Source organism: Paroedura picta, chromosome 2 (assembly GCF_049243985.1).
Source record: "Paroedura picta isolate Pp20150507F chromosome 2, Ppicta_v3.0, whole genome shotgun sequence".
In the NCBI taxonomy this organism is placed as follows: domain Eukaryota; kingdom Metazoa; phylum Chordata; class Lepidosauria; order Squamata; family Gekkonidae; genus Paroedura; species Paroedura picta.
Window position 1 is genome coordinate 153664147 of NC_135370.1, and position 12739 is coordinate 153676885.

Consider the following 12739-nt stretch of genomic DNA (forward strand, 5'->3'; position numbering starts at 1 on the left):
GTCAAGAGCCAAAGTAAGCAAGCCAAGCCCCATTGAATCATGGCTCTGCAGACCTTTCCCACAATGTGAATACAGCCCAGCTTGCTTAGTTTCTTCCAGGCAAGTTAAAAGTCACAACCCTTGAGTGTCGCCCCATACATCCTTCACCGCTGCTTCTATGTGTTAGTCACAGAGTACTAACATTGCCCAAACAGCAATTCAGTTTCTAGGCTCTCAAGAATCTCACATCTAACTCGATTAAGAACAGCGAAACAGGGGCCAATATTCACACATACACACTCTGCCTCAAAGACCAAGTCCATCAAGCAACTGGAGGTCCATCCTTTTGTATCTGTCTGCCTCTTTCATTTCCTGTCCCCATTTGATCTTTTCTGGTCTCCCTGCTCCTAATCACAAACACACATGGGCCATGGCTATAAAAGAACTTCTGGTTGCCTGGTCAGTGTCTATTCTTGCTGAAGTGCTCATCTTGAGACTGCACTCAAATTCCCTGTGACCTGAGATTTATCCAGCAGGGGCCAAAGTGCGAGCGAGTGAGCAAAGCTTGCCTTACCAGTTGAGTCAGCTGCAGACACTCCACCACTGGTCTGGTCCTCTGTATTTATGGACTGCAGATCAATATAGGAAGGGGTCATACTAGGGCTGCTGGTATTCTCAGAAGTTGTTGTCCAGCTGCTGTCCGAGGTAATGGGTCGTTTCCTAGAAGATTCTGTTGAGAGACAGGTGCAGCAGGCTGTTTTTGGAGAAAGAGCTTAAAGAGAAAACAAAGAGAAAAAGAAATTTAGCTATCATGGCTAAAAGTGCTCTTCCTCTGGTGGGTTGCTTTGTGCAAATCTACCTGAGATGTCACTGGGCTTTTTTCACACACCCTTCCTTTTCATGATCACCTTGGGCCTTTAGAAAGGAGAACACAAGACTACACTGAGGCAGCTTTCATATTCTGCAAATTCAGCAGCCATGGCACAAAATGACAAGGGTGTGATAGAAAGGTACAACAAATTGGTTAAAATAACTTCCCACGTTTAGCCAGCCAGTAGCTATGGGGTGATAGAATGCACATGGCAAGTAGTTTCAGAAGTCTAGGTTTAACCATGGGAACACCAACTCGAGGATACTTCTTATATGTGTCCATATACTCTGGTCTGTGTTAATGCATAGCTACTAACAGGGTCTTCTGGATCAAGACTGTTTTATTTGGGGGTCATGTCCTCTTGGGGAATGTGTGCGTTGCCTAGAAATGTAGGGAATTTTCCTAGGGGGAGGGGAGTTTTGGAGATTTATTTTATCAATTAATTCTTAATGTGGCTCCATCTCTGCATATTTCTCCTGGGGCCATTAACAGACAAAACAGATCTTTCTACGAACCTGAGAAAAATCCACGGTTTGTAGAAACATCTGCATCTAAAAGCAAACTAAAAAAAAAGTAGGAGGCTAAAACTCTTCAAAATGATAGAAGCCATCCATGTGGCTTTCCTAAAGGACTTTCAGTGGTATTTGCAAGGCAATCACAACAACACTGTCAGCCATCAAGCTTTGGTCTCTGACAGTAAAAGGCAAGGGGAAGGGGCATGGCCATTTCTAGGACCGTATGACCTTTGAAGACAAAGAGCTGTTTTTTGTTTTTTTTAATGTGGAAAACATCTACTAGCGTGCTCCCTAAAACAGAAATGATAACGGTTGTCCTGCCTTAGGGAGAGCGCCAGTTGATGGCAGCTGCAGCGGCAGAGCTGCCACAGCACTGCCCATTTTTGCGGGCCAGTCTAGCCCTCTGGAAAGTGGGTCTGGACTGGGAAGAGCGCAGATGTTGCGACCAGCATCAGCAGAGCTTTGAGGCCCAGTACTGGGCCTCAGAGCTCTGCCATGCCACCACCTGTCTTCCTGGGCTAGTCCCACACTCTAGATAATGGGGCTAGCCGGGGAAGAGTGCAGACATGCCACGGAGCTCTGCCACGCTACTGCTCATCTTCCCAGCCCAGTCCCACCCCCTAGGATGGGGCTGGCCTGGGAAGAGCATAGATGCCACTGCGGCACCAGCAGAGTTCTGAGGCCTGGAGCTGGAGCTCTGCCACTCCACTGGCGGAGGGCCACAGAACTCCTGCTGTGACAGGTAAGGGAGGGGAAGGGAAGTGGGAGGTGTGTGTGTGACTGATAGGGAGGGAGAGGGGAGGGGCCAGGAAGGAGAGGTAGGTGGGGGAGGCAAAGGGGGAGTAGGGGGAAAGGGGTGTATGGGTGAGAGAGGGAGAGAGAGGGAAGGAGGGAGGGGAGGGGAGGAGAGGGGAGGGAACAGGATGGAGAGATAGCTGGGAGAGGGAAGAGGGGAGTGGGGGGAAAGTAAGTGAGTGTGTGTGTGAGAGAGCGGGGGGGGGGGGGACCAGGAAAGAGGGAGTAGGTGAAGGAGTCTGTGTGCCTCTGTGTGTGTGTATGTGTGACTGAGGGGGCGAGGGGCAGGCCAAGAAGTCCCACAGCAGATATGTGTTCCATATACCCTGTGATAGTCAGACTCTCACTAGATTTTTGTGCCCCACATTTTACTACCCAAAGGGGTCTCAAAGTGACTTACAATCATCTTACGTTTCTCTCTGTCTGTGAGGTAAGTGGGGCTGAGAGAGCTTTGACAGGACTGCTCTGTAAGAACAGCTCTAACAGGACTGTGATTGGCCTAAGGTCACCCAGCTGGCTGCATGTGGAGGAGTGGGGCATCAAACCCAGACTAGAGGATGCTGCTCTTAACCACTACACCAAGCTGTCTCAGATCACAAAAGTACAGTCAGTAAACCTGTTACCCTGTTCCTTCCAAACTCTGTAACCACCAGGCGACTTGCAGGAAAGCCCAGCCTCCCAATTGTGGAGGAAGTTGGGTATAAATGAAGTAAACAAATAAGATAGCTGAAGATAGGGGGGAGCATATAAAAATCATTTTGTTGGTGGGTTGGAAGGGGAAAGTTGAAGATATGGGGGCTGCCAAGAGGAGAGAATAATTTGAGGATGGGAATGAGCAGGAAACAAGGTGCTTTCCATAAGACTTTGGAGGATCCCCACCTGGGATGGTTTGGCCAACTAGACTCAACTCAGCAAGCCCAGCCTCAGCTATCTGGCAACTGGCACCATGCAACTCAGCCAGAATTCTCCCAGAGACAGAGTGCCGGAGGCCAGGAAGGAGGCAAAGCTGAAGATGGGGCAGTGCCAGAAAGATACAGGTAGTTTTCGTGGTGGATGGGAAGGAGACAAGGAAGCAGGAAAAGGGGAGAGGCTACAGGGGCTTTCAAGGAAGGGAAAGAGGAAATAGTGGGGAACAGGAAAATGAGATGTCCCCTCACAAGTCCCTTGTGGATCCCCCACTGATATCATATACATTGTGATTTGTAAGCCACATTGGGTCACAGTGGTGGGTTATAAACAAATAAATTCCAAGTTTACAAAAAAGTCTGGGGCTGCCATCATATCTGCAGCCCTGTTCATGGAGAATATTGCTTGCAGTCTATAATATAGGAATGGCGTCACAGATTTAAATGTTTCCAGAAGTGGGTCTCTGAATTTGCATCCAAAGACAAATGTTGGCATCATAATTTCTCTATGACATATGGTGTGTTCCTTCATTTGCAGTGTTTTTCAGGCTGAGTAAATACCATCCTATCAGAGCCAAAAGCCCCCCCCCCACACACACACACACACATACATGCACACACTCAAGGTAGTTGCATACCTGAGAAAAATCAAGTACATTTTAAAGTGCTACAAGAATGCCCAAAGTGGATGAATCCAATCATAGAAACATTGTAGGTAAACAATAAGACTGCAAGAATACAGTCTGCAAGCACTCTACATTGTTCCTTCCAAACTCTGGACTTCTGACAATGTGTAGAAACATGTTGTGATTTAAAAAAAATCTTTCCTTTACTACAGGCCATCTTTCCAAAGCATCTTTCAAGATCTATGATGACTGAGGACTGATGTTCTTTTTCAGAGCCACAAAATCCCTGTCCAAAAGGGCGGGGGAATTCTTCACCCTAAGCGAGGGCTGGTTTCCCGCCTGCCATCCAGTGGAGTTCCATGGGCTCTGACTGGCTGACAATCACTTGGATTTGCATGAAGCTTAAATCACAAAGATTGGTACCAAGCCGTGGAGGAGAAGCAGAGTTTAAGATGACTGTGACATCCTCCTACAGAGCTGGACCAATCACAACAGGCCCATCACACTCTCTTAGCCTAACTTTCCTTGCAGGTAGGGTAGGCAGATCTTGGCTGGGAAATACCTGGAGACTTGGGGGGGTGGGGAGGGACTTCAGCAGGGTATAGAGAGTCCATTCTCCAGGGCAGCCATTTTCTCCAGGGAAACCAATCTTCATTGTCTGGAGTTCAAGTGTAAAAGCAGGAGATGTCCGGGTGTACTTGGAGATTGGCAACCATACTTAAAGGGTTGCTATGATGGTAGCAAGGAGCCTCTTGTGGCACAGAGTGGTAAGCAGCAGAAATGCTGTCTGAAGCTGTCTGTCCATGAGGTTGGGAGTTCGATCCCAGCAGCCGGCTCAAGGTTGACTCAGCCTTCCATCCTCCTGAGGTTGATAAAATGAGTATCCAACTTGCTGGGGGGTAAACGGTAATGACTGGGGAAGGCACTGGCAAACCACCCCGTACTGAGTCTGCCATGAAAACGCTAGAGGGCGTCATCCCAAGGGTCAGACGTGACCCGGTGCTTGCACAGGAGAAACCTTTACCTTTATGATGGTATAATGAAGGAGGGAGACCTCTGTATGCTGCTATTAATTCCCCAAAAGAAGGAAGGGATAAAAATGTATTAAACAGATACACTCTCTCAAATGAAAGCTAGGGTTTTTCAAGACTTACAAAACACTTGGGGCTGCAACAAAGTTGCTTATAGGGGAAACTAATGTCACTAACCCACACTTTACGGGCCAATTCACAGCAAACATTTTCTTGCCCAGACCACTGAAGCATCTGTATAGGAAACCCACAAGTTCAGTAATGTGTAAATGTTAGAAACATGAATGTCTGTTTAACTGAATTGTTTATTTCACTTTGCAACCACTTCACTGAAGACTAGACTTGTGTGTGTCATATGCTGCAGTATTTACATTGCATATCTGTCTATTACATGCCCATCCTCAAAGAAGCTCAGGCAGCCTACATAGTTCTTCCTTCCTGATTTTAATCCCCATAAGCCTGTTAAAAAGGTTAAGCAGAGAGCAAGTCACCAGCTCACACTGCTGAACATCATGGCTGAGGAGACTTTGACCCTGGATTTCGAGGGTTCCAGCCAGACCCGCTAATCATTATTGTACACTGGCTCTCAAACTATTTTCCTAAATGGAAATAAAATCTGTAGGAAAACCATAAACCTAAGAATAGATCCCAAGCAGAACGTCAGCCATTGTGGCAGCACGGCTGCTGAAAAAGCAAAGATGGAATAGGATGGGTTAAGGAGGAGAGGGAGACTGCAGGATTTCTGTTTTCATCGTAGATGTTGGACACGTACCTGTTCAACTTTCCAAGAACTAACAAATGCCCTGCAAGCTTCCCCACAGCCTGGGAGAAAAAGTTCTGTCACTTTAATAGAGGATTGATGGATATTATTTACTAGGTGATGTTACTTTAATCCATGATATGAAAAACTTTACCAACCAGTTTCCACACATTAAGCCTCTATTAAAGGGACAGGACATTTATCTCCACATTGTTGAAAACCCTAGCCTATGTACAGCTTTGCTTTCCCTAAAACTCATGAATCCTACATGGAAATGACCACTGCATCTGTTGCTGGAATTAAATTCAAGCCTTTGAAGCCCACTCTACCAAGAAGATGGATTCAGGTGGGTAGCTATGTTGGTCTGAAGCAGCAGATCAAAGTTTGCAACCAGTGGCACCTTTAAGATCAACAAAGTTTTATTCCAGGTGTCACAGGACTTTACCCAGAAGAAGTGGCCTGAGAATTCCTACTCAAAATTTGAAGACCATTGTGGTGTAGTGGTTAAGAGAGGTGGACTCTAATTTGGAGAAACAGGTTTGATTCCCTACTCTTCCACATGCAGCCAACATCTTGGGCCAGTCACAGTTCTTAGAGCTGTTCTTACAGAGCAGTCCTACTAGAGCTCTCTCAGTTCCATTTACCCCACAGGGTGTCTGTTGTGGGAGAGGAAGGGAATGTAAGCTGCTTTGAGACTCCTTCAAGTAAAGTAAAACGGTGTATAAAAAACAGTTTTTCTTTTAATTGGTGTTGCGTTCTATATGCTAAAACATTAACTACAGCAGCCGACTCCTGCAGCAGAAGGTAGAACTTCAAATTAATTTTGACTTTAGCATTACTCACAAGCACCTTTCATTTCCATTTATGGCTTTCTTCTTCTCTCTCAGATGCCATATTATTCCCTATTCAGTATTTTCCAGGCTTTGAGGAAATGCCACATTAAGCTTCATGAGAGACTCCGATTGTAAAAACGTTTCAGCAAGGACAAGAGGTAAAGTCCAAGCCACTCCAGCCATTTAGAATCAGACAGAGCCTTTGATTGGAGCAAAAACTAGATATCACTTGACCTTTCCTAGCTTTCGTATTCATGCCCTACCACATTCCAGCCGCTGATCCCAGCTGCTTGTCAAAGGCTTTATTTATATATATACACACACAAGTTGGGCGTTGCTCATGCCAACAAGCTATCTGATTAGTACTTAATTCACTTGCCATTTCAGATGGTGTCTCCTATTCAATGGGAGCCTTTACAGTTCTGTTCTATGAATTAGCTTCCAGACCACAGTGATGCTTCTGTGGGATCATGTCCCACATTGCATCAATTACAAGGGATGATGAGTAGACAGGACTGACTTTGATGGACCAGTGATCTGATTCAGCACAAGGGACTTGGCCCTAGTTATCCATAGCATAGGAGGAGTCAGGCATTGCCTCCTAGACTTGTACCAGTGATGCTGCAGAAGCTCAGTTCGGGTCTAGAGGACTATGATTTGGGTGGAGGCAATGGGTATTGCTTGGGATGATTGTGGGAGACAAGAGGAAGGCTCAAGGGCATGCAGGAAAGCCCACATTCAATCCCGGGCCACTCTGATGAAGAGGAACAGGAGGCAAACTGAAAAACCGCTGCCTGAGAACCTGGAGAGTCACTGCTAGTCAAAATGGACACTACTGCCCTTGACAGACCAAGCATTTGTCTCGATATAAGGCAGCTTCACGTTTTTGTGTCAAAATATCTCAATGTTATCCTGCAGGTAGCATATGAAATCAAGGTTGTATGTTGTATGGCAGCTGTAGTTATTTCCTATCACATCATTTCAAAGGCTGGTGTTTTATTTTAACATGATGAAGTCACTGTTTTGTTGTTGTTGTTGTTGTTGCTGTTCCTCTCCCATGGTATGAACTGGCATGAACTCCCATGGCATGAACAGCAAGATGACAAGAAAAGCCAAACTGAAAGTGACAGTCATGAATCAGCACATTTGAGGCAGTCTCTTCACTTAATCTTAAGGGTTTTTATATATGTAAGCTGATTTTATGTCTGTTTTAAGGGGATTTTATTGGGGCTTTTATTGAGACAACTGTGACCCACCATGAGTCTTTGGGGAGTGGCAGGCAATAAACTGGATAGATAGATAGATAGATAGATAGATAGATAGATAGATAGATAGATAGACAGACAGACAGACAGACAGACAGACAGACAGACAGACAGACAGACAGACAGACAGACAGACAGAAAATCTAAGTAAGCATCCAGATTTCCTCCTGGCATGCAGAAGCCTAGATCAAGCCTCACAGGAGTGCCCATGTTATGCCATCAGAGGAAATATGGATATTACCCTTCTGCTAGCTGCTAAGGTCATTGAATCTTAAACATACATTCACTGCGAAAGGTTGCTGCTAATATAACTTGTTCCCACCCCTGTCAATAGGCCTAAACATAGGAAAACATTCTGACCTGTGTGCTCTGGTGAAGTGCTGGTCCAGGGGGCATCTTCAAACTGGACCCAAGTGCTGAAGGAGGAAGATAACTCAAGTTTTGGAGACTGATGATTTTCAAGCAAACATGTTGATGCAAAATCTGCAGTCGCTTTGTCCATTCCCTCTCCCAGATCAGCTTGGGCAAGGGTCTGAAATTCTCCATCCAGGTTTTGAACACCTTCAGACGATGTATCAGATGAGGAGAGAAACTGCTCAAGAGGTTCCACAGGATGACCTGAATCAAGAGATGCAACATCCTTGGATAACATAGTATGGCAGGGAACTTTCTTTTCTTTAAACTTTGTCATCATTTGAAACTAGTTGTAAATTTTTTAATGTCATATACCAAACTACAGCTTTGTGCTTCTAAGGCCACAGCATAAAAAATGCAAGTTTCTGCTGAAAATGTCAACTGTGTGTCAAGATCTTCTCTTCCCCTTCTCTAACATCTGTCTCTTCTTGCAGGAGTTTTATGCTGAACATTTTCTCAACCCTCCCAGGCTGGGACATGGAGCTGCTGTGGCAAAAAGCAAACGCTGTAATGACAAAGGGTAAGCTGAGCTACAGATCACCAAAGGGAAGATGGAACTCAACCTGAGCCCTGCTGTTTTTCATTGTCACCCCTGCATTCCTCATTAAATGCAGCCCTCCCACAAAAATATAAAGCTGCAGGGCTGTAAGAAACAATAAATAATCTTTTATTTCACCGATCCTTTTTCACTACATTTGACATACTAATGACACATCGTCTTGAACGGCCCTTCCTCTAGGGAGTACAGGACAGCTTACATGGGGTTCTTGCCCCAATCATATTGTTGCAGCAGCCATCTGAAGGAAGTTAGGCTATGTGAGAGCAACTGGAAGGGTTTCCAGGTACCTGGTCAGGGACCTTTCACTCCTGGCTCCTATTTTATGCTGGGAAAAAGATACAAAATGACCAACTGACAAGCAGAGCATTGTCACTTATGGGTGAAGCCCAGAGGTGACATCAGTCCTCTCTAGGAATTGCTGGAAATTCTGGAAGTGACATAACACTCCCACAGTCTTCCTCCTGTCCCTACCCTCTCAGTCTCTTGCTGGCTGCCAGAACATGCCTAGCAACTCTAGTGGCTGGCCTAAGGCCAGAGGGCTTTGTGGTAGAGCAGCTACATGAATAAACAGGCAAACAAATTCCTGTGGGATAGGAAAGATGTGCTGATGGCCACCTTACTGACTTGACTTCTATTCATGAGAGGTGGCTTTTCAGGTTTCAGGTGAGGGTTTGGATGCAGAATGTGGGGATAACTACAGACATACAAATCTTATCCATTTGGTGCCTTTTAATAATTGTGAAATAGCCTTGGGGGAGGAACGGTCTGGCCTCTCCAGGGACAATCATGGTACAACCAGCTGCATCCTGTTTGGCCCTGGCCCTACAGCTCCCGCCATCACGCCGGGAAGTGCTTCCCAACGGCCTGGGAAGTACACCGAGGCCTTCACTGCGGACCCAGGTGTGCTTTCCAGGCCCCTGGGAAGCCATCTAGCCGCGGGGGGAGCGCTTCCCAAAGCCCTGGAGAGCATACTTGGGGCCTCGCACAGGCCTCGGGTGTGCTTGCAAGGCCCCCGGAAAGTCGTCTGGCTGTGGGGGGGGGGGCGTGGGGGAGAGGCAGCGCTTCCTGGTGGCCTGGAAAGCAGCAGGGACGCTCACGGGGAGAACCCTTTCAAAGCCCGTTCTTATGAACGGGCTTTGACGCTAGTATTATAATAATACACACCACTTGGTTTCTAGTCTGATCTGGGAAATTCACTGCTTAATTTGTCTGCTAGATAGGGCTCACTCTCCTCCCAGAAGCAGGAAATAAAGAGTGTGTTGGGCCACTGCAGTAAGCTGGGCTGACCTTGATTCATGATGCATGCTACAAAGTTAGGGATGCCAGTCCCCAGATGGAACATGGGGATCCCCTGGTTTTATAACTGATCTCCAGGTGACAGGGATCGAGATCAGTTTCTCTGGTGAACATGGCTCCTTTGGAGGGTGGACTCCATAGCATCATTCTCATCTGAGGCCCCTCCCCACCCAAATCACACCCACTCCTGACTCCGCCCCCAAAGTCTCCAGGTATTTCTCAGTGCATAGCTGGCAAACCTACACAAACTAACTAGGGCAAGGCCACTGCTAGGCACTGTTGATATCACCCTAGGCAAAGGGATGCACCTCTAGTGAAATGATAAAGGGGAGCTGCACTTTGGGTGTGCAATGGCAGCCCACAGTCAGTGTTGCACTGCATAAAGACTGCGACTGGTGGCACCAGTCTGCTTCATCAGAGAGAAGGAACCTACCCTGGGAGGTAACGGGGAGGAGCAGCCCATCACTGAAGGAGACCCACTCAGACTGCTGGGAAGCAATGGCGTTGGCCAGTGACGTCATGCTCGCTGCAGGTCACTATTCATCTTCATGCCCCAGCAGATAGTCCAGTCTGAATAACAATCCACAGAGAACAGACACTCTTTCTTGCTGTAAAGCTCTATGTTGCCTTTCAACTCCAACAGCTGCGAAGAAGATCAGAATTACGTTGGATGCTGCACACATCAATTTCACGCACTGAATGACAGCAATGAAAATATCTTGCATCTACCACTTGAACACCATTAACTACACCCAGTCTGTTTCCTTTGCTAATGTCTGCATTGCCATGCACACTCCTTTTGGGGCGTATAGGGTACACAGCTGCCATAAATCCATCACACAGCTAACTCCCTCATAAGGATGCAACACTTGCATTTAAATACCTTGCTCAGATGGAGGAATTACCATTAAATCATTCTGATTTATGTTAATTCATGATTTTACAATAAAATCATTTTGATTTTATTGGTACCTGTAAGAACATGCCTTCACAGATGGTTGCTTCTGCACCCAAGCCACTGCTTCAGGTGGCACAATGAGAAGGGTGGGAACTCGGAGGACTCCCAGTCTCTGGCCATGAAGAGGGTGACAGGCATCACTGGACCTTGTAACCTATACCAGCACTGGCTGGATCTGAACCATGGCCATGCAAAACTGCGAGGGAAACCAGGGTTTGGCTGAGACCTAGCTGGCAGCGACAGGGGTCTTGATCAGCCTTCTTATTATTCCCTTTATTAATCAAAATCCAACACTGGATTTTTGATTAATAATTTTCATGCAATGTGCTTATGTCACCTGGAAGTAACACTGACATGCTGGGGTTGTCCTGAGGGGAACGGGGATGGGACAAACACCGCTTTTTGAGCAAAACACTATGGTTAGAAACAAATTCTACCATACAGTTTTGCCCAAAAGCCAGTGTCATTCCTTGATGTCACACGAGCACATCACGTCACTTCTGGAAAGCGCTCTCCAACCCTTGCCGGCAGTGCTATAGACCTGGGAACCCTAGATAGAAATACCCTCAACCATTTACGTATTTGCAAATAGCAATGGAAGTAATTTGGGTTGGCATAGACTTTCAGGCCTGACCTAGATGACCCAAGCTTGCCTGTTCTAGTCAGATCTTAGAAACTAAGCAGAGTCAGCCTGGTCAGTATTTGGAAGGGCGATCACCAAGGAATCCAGGGTCACTCTGCTGAGGCAGGCAATAGCAAACCACCTCTGGATGTCTTACCTTGAAAACCATATGGACTTTCCACAAGTCCAGTGTGACTTGAATACACTTCCCAGCCTCACCCCCACTTCAGGGTTTCATGCACATCAAAACTATAATTATGTAGTTTGTCTTTTTTCTGTCAGTAGGACTACACAGCTGGAGGGGGGGGAGGAATTATGACTGAGGAAACAGCACTGAAGGGGGGAGGCAGGGGAGTGGTGTGGCTAATGTCTAACTAGGCCCTAGGTTCTAATCCCCACTTAGCCACGGAGAACCTCAGCCCAGTTTCTCTCTCCCGCGTTAACCTCACCTACACAGTTATGAAGGTAAACTGGAGACCAGAAAAAACACATCCTGGCCAGTGAGGTGGGATAAAAATATGACCAAATGAAAACAAACAAGACCTTTGCCAACATCACAGCCCCAATTCCTAACAAGCACCCCCCTCCCAGCTGCTGCAGCTGTTTTGTGAGAGTAATTTACACCTCAGGGATCCAACCCCAATTCTCTAACATCACGTGTCATTTGGCCTTAAGCCATGGCATTGAAAGCAGACTCTGGGGCAGGGCTCTGATGAACTCTGGCTCAAATTAAGACCTGTTGGTAATCTTCTACTCCTCCCTCCCCCCTCCACATTCTCATTCCTTATTCAGCTTCCTTGTTCCTGGCAGGAAAGTCAGTTGGCAGACTTTCTTCAGTTACAAAGTTTTGATTTGGTCACTTTCACTCCCCTTTTCCCGTGGAAGCTTTATAATATTTTAGGATGTAATTTTATTGTGTGTGTGGGGGGGGGGGGGAGTTTCAGTCACACCCAGTTGTTTGCAACAAGTTGGGATAGTAACCACCATCCAAAGACATTTAAGGTCACAGACATTTTTTTGCGTTCTATTTGCCTTTGCCCTTGAGGCAGGGAGGGATAGACTGACCTCAATATTTTGTTGTTTTTCCCACCTAACCAAACAGGCTGTTCACTTCTGGCCTGCTTAAATATCTGTAACTTGAGTCATTTTTAAATAACAGGACATTGACCTCGGTCTCACCAGGAAAGAACAGAAAGAAATCTGGAATGGGGCAGACAATGAAGACGCAAAACACTTTGACTAGAGTTTAACACTCATCAAAACCAGGGTAATGCTTTAAAAACAACAACAACAATGCTTTTGAAAAGCAT

The 12739-nt window shown here is 46.3% G+C and overlaps 1 protein-coding gene across 1 annotated transcript in view; it reads right to left on the reverse strand.

The window, feature by feature from the left end:
• Nucleotides 1-12739, reverse strand: part of STON2 (stonin 2) — a 91107-nt gene that overhangs the window by 69086 nt on the left and 9282 nt on the right. The window contains exons 2-4 of the mRNA XM_077323404.1: nucleotides 10283-10492; nucleotides 7941-8198; nucleotides 554-751 (exon numbers count right to left, since the gene is read on the reverse strand). Of these exons, the coding sequence (XP_077179519.1) occupies nucleotides 554-751; nucleotides 7941-8198; nucleotides 10283-10370 (544 nt within the window). The 5' untranslated portion in view covers nucleotides 10371-10492. The remainder of the gene's footprint in view (nucleotides 1-553; nucleotides 752-7940; nucleotides 8199-10282; nucleotides 10493-12739) is intronic.